This window comes from Acartia tonsa, chromosome 10, assembly GCF_053477335.1.
Source record: "Acartia tonsa isolate MP-2025a chromosome 10, ASM5347733v1, whole genome shotgun sequence".
Lineage (NCBI taxonomy): Eukaryota > Metazoa > Arthropoda > Copepoda > Calanoida > Acartiidae > Acartia > Acartia tonsa.
In genome coordinates, this window is record NC_137269.1 from 16,481,993 (window position 1) to 16,495,249 (window position 13,257).

A 13,257-nucleotide genomic window follows, 5' to 3' on the forward strand; every position below is an offset into this window, starting at 1 on the left:
ATAGGGAATATATCTTCTGGTACTGTGGTGGTTTTAAGCTATTTTCTTGGGGGGTGGGACATCCCCAACCCCTCCAAAAAACAAAAAAATCTCGCCTCACCACAGGTACTTAGTTTTTTAATTACCTCTTGGGGCAAAGCCGCTAGTAGATATATCTAGTTGATTTCTCGTTCACTTATAAAACGTATTCTTTTTTTACATTTTTATTAGCGAAGCTACTCTATAAATCACCGAATTTTTTTCGGATGTTATTTTAGATAGACTGCTGATATTTCTGTAAAGACACCCTTAATCAAAGATCATCCAGTAAACAACTTGCTTGGTCCGTCAGTATTTCGGACATACAGTAGACATAAAGATTTAAATGTGTTGTGTAAAGGTTTTGTGATTTAATTTAAATGTAACTTACCCTTCCTTTTATAATTATTAAACAACTGACCTATAGCATTGTTTGTCCGTTTGTCTATCCATGATTTTATGTGCACTACTATTTACAGCTGTTAATTTTGGATGTTTTTTAAAGTTAGCTTAAGATTTCTTTATTTCTTTATTTTGATTACCCTTCCCTTTTTTGTTAGTCTAAACTCCATGTCTTTTTTTACTGTTGAAAATTTTTTATCCTATTATTTTACGCGTATAAAAAAATGTACTTTATTAATGTTGTCAACCTTATTTTTTCGAACATTTTTTACAGTTTGTACGTATATTATAGAGCAAAACCTTTTATGTGTAAACCCATGAAATTTAAATCAGATTTTAGTTTAAAGATACAATCACATAAAAAGTAGAATTACCCTGTTATGTAAGGGATATTTAATATGAAGAAAACTTCTGTTTCTTCTTATTTCAATTTTTTTTAAAAAACATAGGTAATAAAAATAATTTTTGGAAAACAAGGAAAAATTTAAAAAGCGAAGCATCTCAGTATGAAATCCTAAAAAATATTATTATTCGTTTGTACTATCTTTAGATTTTAAGGCTTTGTTTTTATGGATGCTGTCTTTTTTTCATAATCCGCACTAACATCTTTGCCAGCTCAGTTTAAAGTTAATTAAAGTTTATTAGCGAATACGCCCCTAGAGGCCTCTAGATGGGAGGTCAACTTGTAAGAGAGAAATAAGAAAACGGTATATTTTTTCTTTGCCGATTTTTAATGCGAGGGTGATGGTACACTAAATAAAATAGCTACAAACCTTTCCTGGATATATGAAAAGCTTCACAATAAATAAGAATCATTTGTGCTCAGTGGTTGTAAGCGAGATCTTTCGCTACACACACTCAGACAAACATTATGTTACTTTTAGTCTTATATAGGGATTACAATTTACAATTGAATGATATGTTATGTAATTTAAATATGTCATTAAATTTATAAAGATTTGACGCTTAAATTCACTGCAATGTTAGCAAGTAATCTAATTTTTTCCTCACATGTTTCTAAAAATCTCAAGAAAACTAAACTGTTAAAAAGTCCATAATATGTAGAAGTGTATACATGTGTGTGTGTGTTTGTTTGAGTATTTTTAACATGCAATACTTGATCTATAAATCTTAGCTTTTGAGTTTTGTATATTTTTGTACGTACTGATCTGCAACCATATGAAAATGTTCTATTAATGAAAGCAAATAACAAACTCTGATTGTTTATCAGAGCTTCTTTGATTATATATATACTATGTGTATGACAGGTGTCTTTTTTTAATTTACTCCCATTAATTAAGCCTTATAGAGGGAAAGGAATTGGGAAATTGTTTAGACTCTTAAGTAACAACTACCTAGAAATACACTCATTATGTGCAATAATAACTACTGACCATCGATGAAAGACTTAAAATAAATTCTCCTAGGTTTTTTTTGTTCACATCACATATTAAAAATAATTTGTTAAGGTTGATATATATCTCTATAAAATCTGCATATGTATTAATGTAGTAATTGTTTGCTTTAATTCTGAATGGATTTATTTGCACTTGTTGAATATGTATATTGTATATGTATATCTGAAAGGCCCCAATGATATAGGGCGAGTCAAAGTTAGGCCTTCAAAAACATATCGCCGTCTCTTTGGAGGGTTAATTTTTTTTAAAAATCAGTTTTACTTTTAACTCATAACGTGATAAGACAATGAACGATAAATAGGTGTACACTCCAAATTATGATAAACAAAATTACCCCTTCTTTAAATTTTAGTTTGCATTATGGTCATTTGTACTACTCAATCAAGATTTCAAGTCCCCTACATTTTAGGCCAACATATGAAAGAGAGTGTTTCAGGACTAGAATCATTCAAAGTCAAACGTCCCCTTCCTCCCTGGGTTTGAAGAGTTTGGTATGGATGGGTACCTTGTAAAGATCTATTGTAGATATTGCAAAACCAAAAAACATAATATTTACTTATTTGAAACCCCCCAAGGCATTATCTTTGACTTTCCTCACTTTGCCCATTTGCTTCAAATATAAACAAGTTGTGCATATAAAATCTCAAAGAAGGTGATATATGCTTTAAATGTTTAAGACTGCATGTTTGATTAAAAAGTTCTTTAAAGTGGGCCTTGATAGAATCACTCATCTGAAATTGAGAAGGCCTGTCTCTCACTTCTTTATTTATGGAGAATTTTTGAAGACGCTGTAATTTCATATTTCTATTATATTTCGGGATTCCAGAAAACCTTACTTACAAGTAAACTATATTCAAAAAACAAAAATAAAATGCAATATGATATGCAAGAAAACTCTCAGAAAAATTTGCTAATTCTAAACAGATTAAATTTTGTTGGGTGTAGAAACACCCATAAACAAAGTTTTATCAGGCTAAACTTATATGTACATTCTACAGGGAAAAGAGATAAGTAAATAGGTCCATAATAAGGATAAAAGCTTTAAAAGTTACAAATACTAGCGATTATGAACTACAATATGTTAATCTTTTGTAGCAAGGTTACTTCATAATTTTACTAGTTATAGCACGAAACCCTGTCAAGTCTTAAAATTTAAAATAAAATGATCTAAAACCATACTAGGACATATGTGAAGCTTCTAGGATATAGAAGATAGATAGATAGATATTTCAATCAGCGGTTAGCGAGATATTATCAGACAAAAAAACCTAGTTCATTGGCTACAATATTTATGTTTGTATTACTTAATATTTAAGGAGCAAATTGTAATATTCAATGATCGATTTATGGACATTAAATGCAAAAGATAACTTTTGTATCATAAAGTTGTCGGTCGTTATTGTGCTATTTTTTAGAGACCCAATTGATAGTGGCACAAGTTCCTAGGGATAGGGACATAAAGTTATTTAACCCCTTCCCCCTTTAGTGTTTTACTCGAATACTGATACTATCTTAAAACTCCAATCCCTTTACCGCTGAATTTTCCATGCATCTTTCGGCGTTAGGTAAACTTTGACAATATCTTTTAAACATAATTTATTATTTTTTACCCACAAACAGTGCGGGGAGAAAAGATTAAATTATTAGTTTCGACAAATTGGCGCTAAAAATTAATCTAACAAGGATAATTACATCCATTAGTGAGGTCTTTCTTTTAAGGTCTCATTCTCGATGAACTGATTAAAATCTTTAGTTTTTTAAAGCTTCACAAAGGTTATGGGATGGTTTTAGGTTATTTTCCTGCCACCTTCTTCCCATTTCAAACACAGAGCCCTTAGATGATAGGGTCTTAACAAATATTTTGTTAATAACCTTTGGAAGAAATATTGTTTGATAACAGGGCAGGTTTTAGGCTGTTGCGAGAAAAAACTACTTTACTCCTTTTTGATTTCGAAAAAAATATTGGGCTAAAGAGTAAAGGGGCAGTAACTTTGTAGCCACAAGTAAATCAAAATGAAATTTAATCAAAATGAAAAAAAACCTTGAATCTAACTTTCTTCTAAAATATTAATTTTGACTTTGTAACATAGGCTAATTAATTCAAAAATATGAAATTCATAAAAATCATTAATATGATAAATTTATCAATCATTAAAAACGATAAGATGCTTGTGTTTTTCACTCAAGGACATTTTATATAATTTACCCTCATAGAATTTATTAATAATAGATAGACGACTAAAATTATAAAAAAATAATGTTTTTTTAACACGAAAAAGCGGTTTTTTTTTATCGCATAACAAATGATAAACATTTTAAAATAATTTAAGGGCTAGTACCCTGTACACCCTTAATATATAGCTACGAACATATTTTCAAAAAAAAATAAGGAGGGATTATGGCGAACATTAAGGCGATTAAAAAGGGGAGGGAATACCTTACAAATTTATGGACAAGAAAGCATACATTAAAAGTTAGAAAAACCACGGTTTGTTTAAGTTTGAGGACCTTTTATAAATATTAGACGTAAAGATGACACAACACATATGGACTTCATCAAAAACGTTGTTAAATTTTTGTCTATCCTATTCTGCTAATTATAAATTTATACAATTTTCAAAACCATAAAACAGTAAGCCGTTTAAAAAGTGTAACATATACAACATAAAATTCTTTTTAGTAGCTTAGCTAATGTATAAGTAAGGAATGTACAGTGTGCCCTTCACTCCTTTTATTATGTCTTTGGTCATTAAAGCTTTTATATATCATGACAATGTCATCATTCATTATCTCTATCAATGAATTTATGTCAACTCTTACTTTTAATTTTGTTTGCTGTACTGCATTTTGACATTACTGTCCTTGTTTTACACATTTATATCAAAAAAATACATAGAAATCTGTATAGCCCTCTTAAGTAATGTTTAACAATGAGTTTAAACCTTTTTTTATAGAGCGTCCGTATTATCCTGCAAAAAAAAATAGCATTATACAAATGCGTTCTTTACATATAGAGCAAAAAAGTTAAATCTTGTTGAATCACTTAAAAAAAAACAAATGCTAGTAATTGTTGGGCATACAAGAAAGACTTATAAACGGCCAAACAGACAATCAGATTCACATATAAAGATATTCGGACAGACATACAGCCATACAGCGGGACGCACAGATAGACATACAGACTAACAGAGAGACATACACAGGCAGAAAGATTTAAATATATACACACTGGCAGACACATAGAAATACATACAGAATGCTATATAGACTGACATAAGGATACAAATACAGACAGACAAACATACAGACATTCAGATGGACAAATAGATTGCTGAAATAAAATGGTAATAAATTTGCTGTTATGAGACAACTCACCTAGTTAATCTATTTTTCTTATACCCCATATAAAATTGAATGAATTGAAATCCTTAAAAACTCTTTTATGTGTAAGATTAGTGTCAAAAATAAATAATATTTATATTAAATATAACTATTATTTCATTTTTATACTTCTTTATATTTTTCTAAATTTAGGTTTATAGCGACTTAAATTTATTGATTAAACTTTAAAATGGTCCGGTGAATAAGCTGATCAATTAACCTATTTACTAAATTATGGTAGGTATATATTTAATTTATACTTTTTAAATCTTTAAAATCACAAAACTTCTTAACTTATCTAAATCAAATTCTTTTTTAAAAGTCTATAAAACTACTAAAAAATAATTTCACTCAGCAATTCACATTTTTAAAAACAAAAATACAGGCTGTTTCTTAATCCTTTTCGTACATCTTTTTATAATCTAAATAAAATAGATCAAAACCTGCCCTGGACCTTTTTAACGCTTTTCTAGAATGATTATTCTTATTCGATAAGTTGTTAGAGAGATTTTAACAAACAGTAAACAAATAACTGCTTTATATTAAACATTTGCATAGTAAAACTTTTAAAACCCATAAGAGAATGAAGAACTGCAAGGAAGTATAATTACGTTGATTATGGATATAAAGACTGACACACATCCCAAGACATTTAGGGTGGCTTTGCATGAAAAAAATGTTGAAATGTTGGACTTTTCGATGATTTACTGCCAATTCTATGCAAATAACACTGGAGCGTTCACATAAAATTGCATGATTTTATTTTTTAAAATCGCCAGTATTTGGAAGTCAGTAACAAAGCAAGGTAATTAATTATGCTCGAAGTTTTAAAGTTCAGTAACCGGTTATTATCATTTTTATTTAGTTATCTTGTAATCGCTTCGCTGCATCTGAATAGACTTAAAGTTTGCTAATTTTTAATATTGACAATATTGTATGGTATCTTGAAATGATTTATGCCTCCCTAAAATTTGAAATTCAGCATGTAATTTCCTGGCACAGTAATCTAGAAAATTAATAAGATATGGGTAAAATCTTTCTAGAATTATTCCCTATTTCCTCAGTCTATATTCAGCATATATCAGTCCCAGATCCCAAATGTTTGGACCAATTAAGTTTTACTGTCATGGGAGGCATTATAATTATGGGTGTTGGGAAAACCCACCTCCCCAAATGGATATTAGGTAAAGTCAACATTTCAACAACATTTGAAATGAGTTCAATTATATTTCAATTTAAGATAAACATATCGGTAAATGATAAGTAAAATAGTCTTAAAATCTAGAAAGTCACGATGCCTCGTTGTAATTTTGAGTTTTATGACAAAATAACAAACCGTTACAACTTACATGTCTTTTTTATCGAAAAGCTTCGCTTTGAAAAAAACTAAACAAAATATTATTCATTATGAACTTATTCTTAGAAAGAAATCTTTTGATTTAAACTTAAAATCTGAATAACGTAATTTCAACGAATTCTAAATGATTACATCATAAAAATAAAAATATTTTGAATGCATGGCTCGTTCTAAGGTGCTTTGCTTTTTTAACTCTTGATGTAAATCTTCATGTCTGTAAATATGCAATTTACAACAGAGCGTTCGAGCACTGGTATTTTAATTAATATAATTTAATTATAATCTCTTAAACTTCTAAACTTTACTTTGAAGAAAATCTATGGATAGTTATTTTGGTTATTTTTATGAGTATCAAAACATTTACAATTGCATTTTAAGGTTTAGGTCGATTAATTAAATGAAAGTGCCCCAGGACTGTTATTAAATAATATCTAGAGGATTTTAAAATTATTTTCATCTCTGCGAGCTATGGACGATATCATTATTGTTTTCTTTTCAATGCACATTTATCAGGATGTAAAGAGCAAAGTGTTTTTGAAGTAAAACCAAAAATATTTTAGTTTGTATTATTATTTTACGTCTGCAAATATATTCTTTATTGACTTTCCCCCAACCACCTTGACCCTAATGTCTCTAAGTGAACATAGTAGCATAGCCACTAGTATTATCTATATTGTATAAACACTGGAGATTAATGCAACCCCTAATCATGTTTCTTAGTAAAGATAGTTTTAGAAATCTTTTACACGAAAAAAACTTCTTTTATGTGTAATTTTTTTACTTGATCATTAAGTTGTTAAAGTCATGCCATTTCAAATTTACGATCTATTTAAGATTAATATAACATAAAACTTAATTTTCTAATATCAACAAGGGCGACTTAATTACTTTTCCTTTTAAAAATTACAATAATGAGATATTATGATCTAACAGGTCTATTTATTTTTTATAGCAATTTTGAGTACAGATTAAATTGGTCCTGAACAATCTTTAGCCTAATTTCCAATGAATTAAAACAATAGCCAAAGTTTAAATGATATAAAAATATCTTTGATTCAAAGCACCTTTAACTTGGAACTAAGCTGTTTTGTTTTATATAAATTACCTACCTTAAATCCTTGAGTTATATTTATCCTTTGAAAATGAACCGTCTCCACATTGTTAAAACTAAAAATATAAAATATATTTATAATCTAATAACGAAAAGAAAAATAAACTAAAATGTCTCTCAAGAAATTTGATACTTTTACTATAAGTAGGCGTAAAGACTCAATTTTGCAATAATTTAAGAATATAGCTGCTCCGTGATTATGCTAAAGATTTTTATTAGCAAAGCTACTCTTTGTAGGGGATATGTAAATAGGTTTATCCTTAACGGAGAGCTCTATAACCCAGTTTATAAATCGTCTACAGTCTCCATGGCGTTGCTTTTTAAATTAATAGACACGAAGCGAGATATGGAAAGTGTCATGTGTGACGTCATAAAAATAAGTCTAAAAAGGAAGAATGAGAGTAGTAGTGGGAAAGGAAACACCTAACAAGAGATGACTCAGACTTATTTGTATGACGTCACACATGAAACTTTCCGTATCTCTACTTAGTTATTGATCAAATTTCCATTATTTTAGTGTATAATTTATCCAACAGATGGCTCTCTGAAGTTTATTGTACCTGAAGTTGACAAGTTGATTGCTGGCAACAAGACCTGGTGGTTCTGTTTCTATCATGTCTACAGTTACAACCCCACAATTTCTAAATTAAAAATTTATTTTGATCTTTTTAAGAATTGGGTCAATCCTTTTTAATTGAGTGTCTTAATACGTAACAAACAGCGTAAAAACTATCATACGACCAATAAGAAGCTTACCTTGGTAAAAATGGTCCATCAGTTTCTAAGATTGTTTGCTTTAGAGGGACAAAGGTAAATAGCCATTAACCTATCTCTATAGCTGACTATAGTGCCTTAGCAAAATGGGGATAGATGTCACTACTTTTGACCTACCTATTCTATTGACGTCAGGAAATACCCTATACCCCATCACTTTTAAGGGGGTATCTTTCTCTTTACCTCTACTATGACGTCAATAGAATATGTAGACCAAAAGCTGTTACATCTATCCTAGTTCGCATAGGGCACTAATCACAGATACTGTTTTTGAAGTCATAAATCAAGCTGCTTGTATTACCTGACTGTTATAGGTATATGAGTAGGATTGACCCTGAGTAGATCCAAGCTTAGCAGGAGGTCTGGACAGCTCACTATCTGCACACTACGTACCTAGAATATCAAATGTCTAGGTAATTTATATATATATTGTCGTTCCTAATCATATATGTATAAATCATAAGGAAAAAGGATAAGAGGATGAATACTCACCCCTTTTTCATGGTAAAATACTACTTCCCCATCCCTAAATTTAGAAGCAGACGAAAATAAAAAACCGCCCAGGGCTTTTTTGTAAGTCAATCATAAATAATAATGTGAATAAAAAGAAAAGCGATATTTAGCAAACAGCCGTGGGCGGTCAGAATCAGCTGAATGTTCATTATGAAAAAAATTTCCCCTTTTTTAGAAATAGAAGGATTCATCTTTCATGAACAAATTTTTTTAAATAAAAATAAAATTCTATGTAATTTTTAATTAAAACATTAAAACGAAAATATCTAATCTAATATTCTTGCCCTAAATATGGAAATAGTAAAAAGTAAAAAAATATTTTTTTTAATAATTTTTAATCCTCCCATTTGAAAAGTAGTGGAATAGCAATAAATTTTAGCGCGGCAACAGCGCTGAGTAGGCCTCTAGGCCCACTGCCTATTTTCGTCTTCTAGTTGCTTCGATTTCTCTCTTTTATTTTTTTCTCTATGGTATGAATATTTTATATCTATTTTCTTTCTTATTTCTTATCTTTTGAACAGCCCTATTTATCATACTAGCAGCTTCGCCACTAGAGACCTCTAGGGGCACTTGAGGGGGAGTTGAATCTCAAAACCCATTTTTTTTAAACTTAGATTTAAGAAAAAGTTTTTTTTAAATTTTTATCTAAATTTTTTTTTTAAATGGAAAGAAATCAAATTTTTTTTGGGGGATAATTTTTTTGTAGGGGCGATTTCTCCTGGGAGGGTGGTGGTACCCTCCATCAAAATAGTTATAAACCTTCCTGGGTCCTATGAGAAGCTACCCTGTTAAGGAGAATCCGATCGGTTCAGCGGTTGAATCTCAAAACCAATTTTTTTAAAACTTAGATTTAAGAAAAAGTTTTTTTTAATTTTTATTTAAATTTTTTTTTAAATTGAAAGAAAACAAATTTTTTTGGGGGGGATAATTTTTTTGTAGGGGCGATTTCTCCTGGGAGGGTGGTGGTACCCTCCATCAAAATAGTTATAAACCTTCCTGGGCCCTATGAGAAGCTACCCTGTTAAGGAGAATCCGATCGGTTCAGCGGTTAGCGAGATCCTTCGGTACAAACAAACAAACAGACAGACATCGTTCTACTTTGTATTATAGATGGTTAACCCCTTGAAATATAGGCAAAGCAACGGTCATGCGTAGATTTTGCATTTGTGTAGATTTTCTGAATAGTAGTATTTCTGAACAGGTCTATTCATAATCTATTCATAACAGTTCTAACAATATGCTATGCAAACAGATCATAATTTTAAAGAAATTTTATTGTATTAAATACAACTTTTTTTCTCATTTTAAGAGTAAATATATTTTTAAAGGTAAAAACAGATATTTTAAAAATAATTTAAGATTTTTTTAAAATTTAATTTTAGCAAATATTTATTTTTTTATATTTTTAAAAAACGTGATAGTATCTTGGAGTACTGTAAACAATTATAGGTCAATAAATGATAACATAATCAACCTTTACATTACAAGAAAACTTTGTTTGTAAAGATTTAAATTATTTTAGTGGAAACAATTTATTTTTAATTTACTTATCCCTTTATCCCTGAGTAAGGATGAAATTACAAGAAACAGGTGCAGACTGCAGTTTTCAATAATTTATACCATCAGGTTAAAAATTAAAGTCATAGCTTTGATGCAAACCAAGCGCTTTTGATTAGAGTGCTTTAAAATTATGTTTTTAATTAGAGTTCTTTTAAATACCTATGGTTTAAAGAAAAGAATAAAAAGGAATAGCAATTTTGGGTATGTTACAAGTACTTTAAAAAGGGTACCAAAAATTTTGGGGCGCCATAGACAATCCCAAATTGTTTTTAATTTTTAATATTCAATTTTTATCCCCCCCCCCCTAAAAAAAAAGCTAGGACGTCCTTGTCCACATTCATTGTTTTAAACTTGTTTGTCAGTTATCCTTGCACAAATTATAGAAAAATTTGGGACAATAAAAGTGTTTCCTGTCTAAACATTTTATCACGGTTGGGTTGGGGAGTTAAATGGAATATGGATAAGCAGATCAATTTCAAACAAGCATAGTTATTACTCTAAATACACAACTTAAACAAGCTAAAGCTAATTTTCTTCTCACATTTTTTAAAACACTTCATGAAAATTAAATAGTATAATACTTTAATTTCAGTTTTAGATCGAAGCCAAAATTTTCTCAATTTATGGAAAGATTTTTATAATAATAACTAGTAATCATGCAGTGGCATGCACAGTAATTCACAAGGGGTCTGCGATTTATTTAGGTGGCGATCAAAGGGAAAGGCAGGCCTTCTCAATTTTAGTTTTAAGGGAGGTGTTGATACCCTTCTACACACTCCTATCACACGCCGCTGAATTAGCATATTTTCAACATTTTACGATAATCTAAAATAAAATTTATGTTCAGATCCTTAACTTTATGAACGAGCGGGAGGAGTAATACCAATACAAGAAATTATGTTAAGTTGGCAGCGCAGCTACACTATAAAAATGATCTTCAAACAACATAACATTTAAAAGTAAAATAGGAGAAAATTGTTTTTAAAACTTTTACACCCAAAACAAAAATTCCTGCCTCTTGAGCCATATTTTAGTACATAGATTATCTTAAAAATTGTGTTTTATTTATGTATGTGATTTAACATCTTATCACACAATTTAATATCCACGTCCATGAATTAGGAATGTCCTTGTTATCTTGTCTCATTTTACTCTGCACGTCTATTGACATTGAGATTTTTAAAAGCGAAGCTTTTCTATAATTAGGGTCGGTCCGTCCGTCCGTCCGTAACGGATAGCTTTTTTCGTTAATTTAAACATGTTTTAATTTTTTTAACAGATATCAAACTTTGTATGATTATTTCTGTAACAATTAGGTATGATTTAGGAAAAGTAGCATCTCTATAATCGTTACCAGAAAGTCAGTACGTCCATTTTAACATGCTATTTTTTTTAAATTTTGACAGCAAATTTTTATATATGATATAATTATCCTGACCATCTGATTTTTACCTATTACAACAAGGTACAATGATATTAGCAATGCATCTCTATAATCAAGTCTTAAGAATGTAAACATTGCCTTACACATTATCATGTATTTAAGCATTTTTGCAAAAAAAATACTTACAATTTTATTTAGACTTATACATTTATATTCTATTTATTTAGTTTTGATACTCTACAAGTGTTAATGTTCGTTTATCCTATTGTTTTAGAGCTTCACTTTTATGGATATTGTAATCCTTGTTAGAATATAAACTTGAGATAATTATTTTATAGTACAGTAACATTATGATGAGTGTTTTTAATTAAACAAGGATAACAACATTCATAAAAGCATAGCTCAATAAATCAAACGGATACACACACATAAACACATGTAGAGTAATAGGACATTAAATGTCAAGTTTGGACAAAAATTAATTAATTAAAGGGTACTTATTATGGATATACCAATTTTTTAAGACTTGCTTGTAAATATGCTTCGCTTAGAACACTAAAAAAACGACGGGAGGGGACATTGTTTTTAAACTAGTCTCCAATATAATAATGTTTTATTCAGTTTTAAAGACTTCTATTGAATTTGATTGGTTGGTGCATTAAATTAAATATCCGAATGTTTCAACCACTAATTGGGATCTACAGAAGGGGTAATTTTGTGTTTAATTATTGCATTTTTATAAAAAATTTATACTTCATTGTCTTAACCCTTTAGATCCTTGACAAAAAAGAAGGAGTTGCATTAATAAAATGCGGGACAATACAACCCATACAGATTATATTTTTAGGAGCGAAGCTACTTTGAAAATAATATTTCAAATTACAGTAATCAATGATATGTATTTATACCCCTTAGTAAATAAATGTTATCCTATGCAAATATGGACGATAGATTGACGTACATTCCAGATGATGATTAAACAAGAACGACAACATCTATTAAAGCGAAGCTCTAAAATGGTAAGACAAACGAACATTAAAACAATTAGAGTGTCATGATAATTTAATATAGGAATATAGAAATCATCATGAAAAGTTTGAAATTGATTGGACAATTCACACCTGTTTAAAGAAACGAAAAGAGCTAACTGTCCCAGACAGACGGACGGTCAGACTGGTGATTCATGTAGTAGTTAGGTACGATTTAGAAAGCGTAGCAACTCTATAATCATTACAAGAACGTCCGTACGTCCATTTCAAACATATTGAATTTTTTACTTTTTTAACAAAAAATTTTTATGTGATCTAATTATCAACTTGATCTGATTTTTGGTATATTG

At 29.6% G+C, this 13,257-nt stretch overlaps 1 protein-coding gene across 1 annotated transcript in view; it reads right to left on the minus strand.

The window, feature by feature from the left end:
* LOC145329543 (uncharacterized) overlaps nucleotides 1–13,257 on the minus strand; it is a 271,980-nt gene that overhangs the window by 36,969 nt on the left and 221,754 nt on the right. Inside the window, exons 3-5 of the mRNA XM_080173816.1 lie at nucleotides 8,763–8,854; nucleotides 8,248–8,328; nucleotides 7,686–7,743 (exon numbers count right to left, since the gene is read on the minus strand). Of these exons, the coding sequence (XP_080029942.1) occupies nucleotides 7,686–7,743; nucleotides 8,248–8,328; nucleotides 8,763–8,854 (231 nt within the window). The remainder of the gene's footprint in view (nucleotides 1–7,685; nucleotides 7,744–8,247; nucleotides 8,329–8,762; nucleotides 8,855–13,257) is intronic.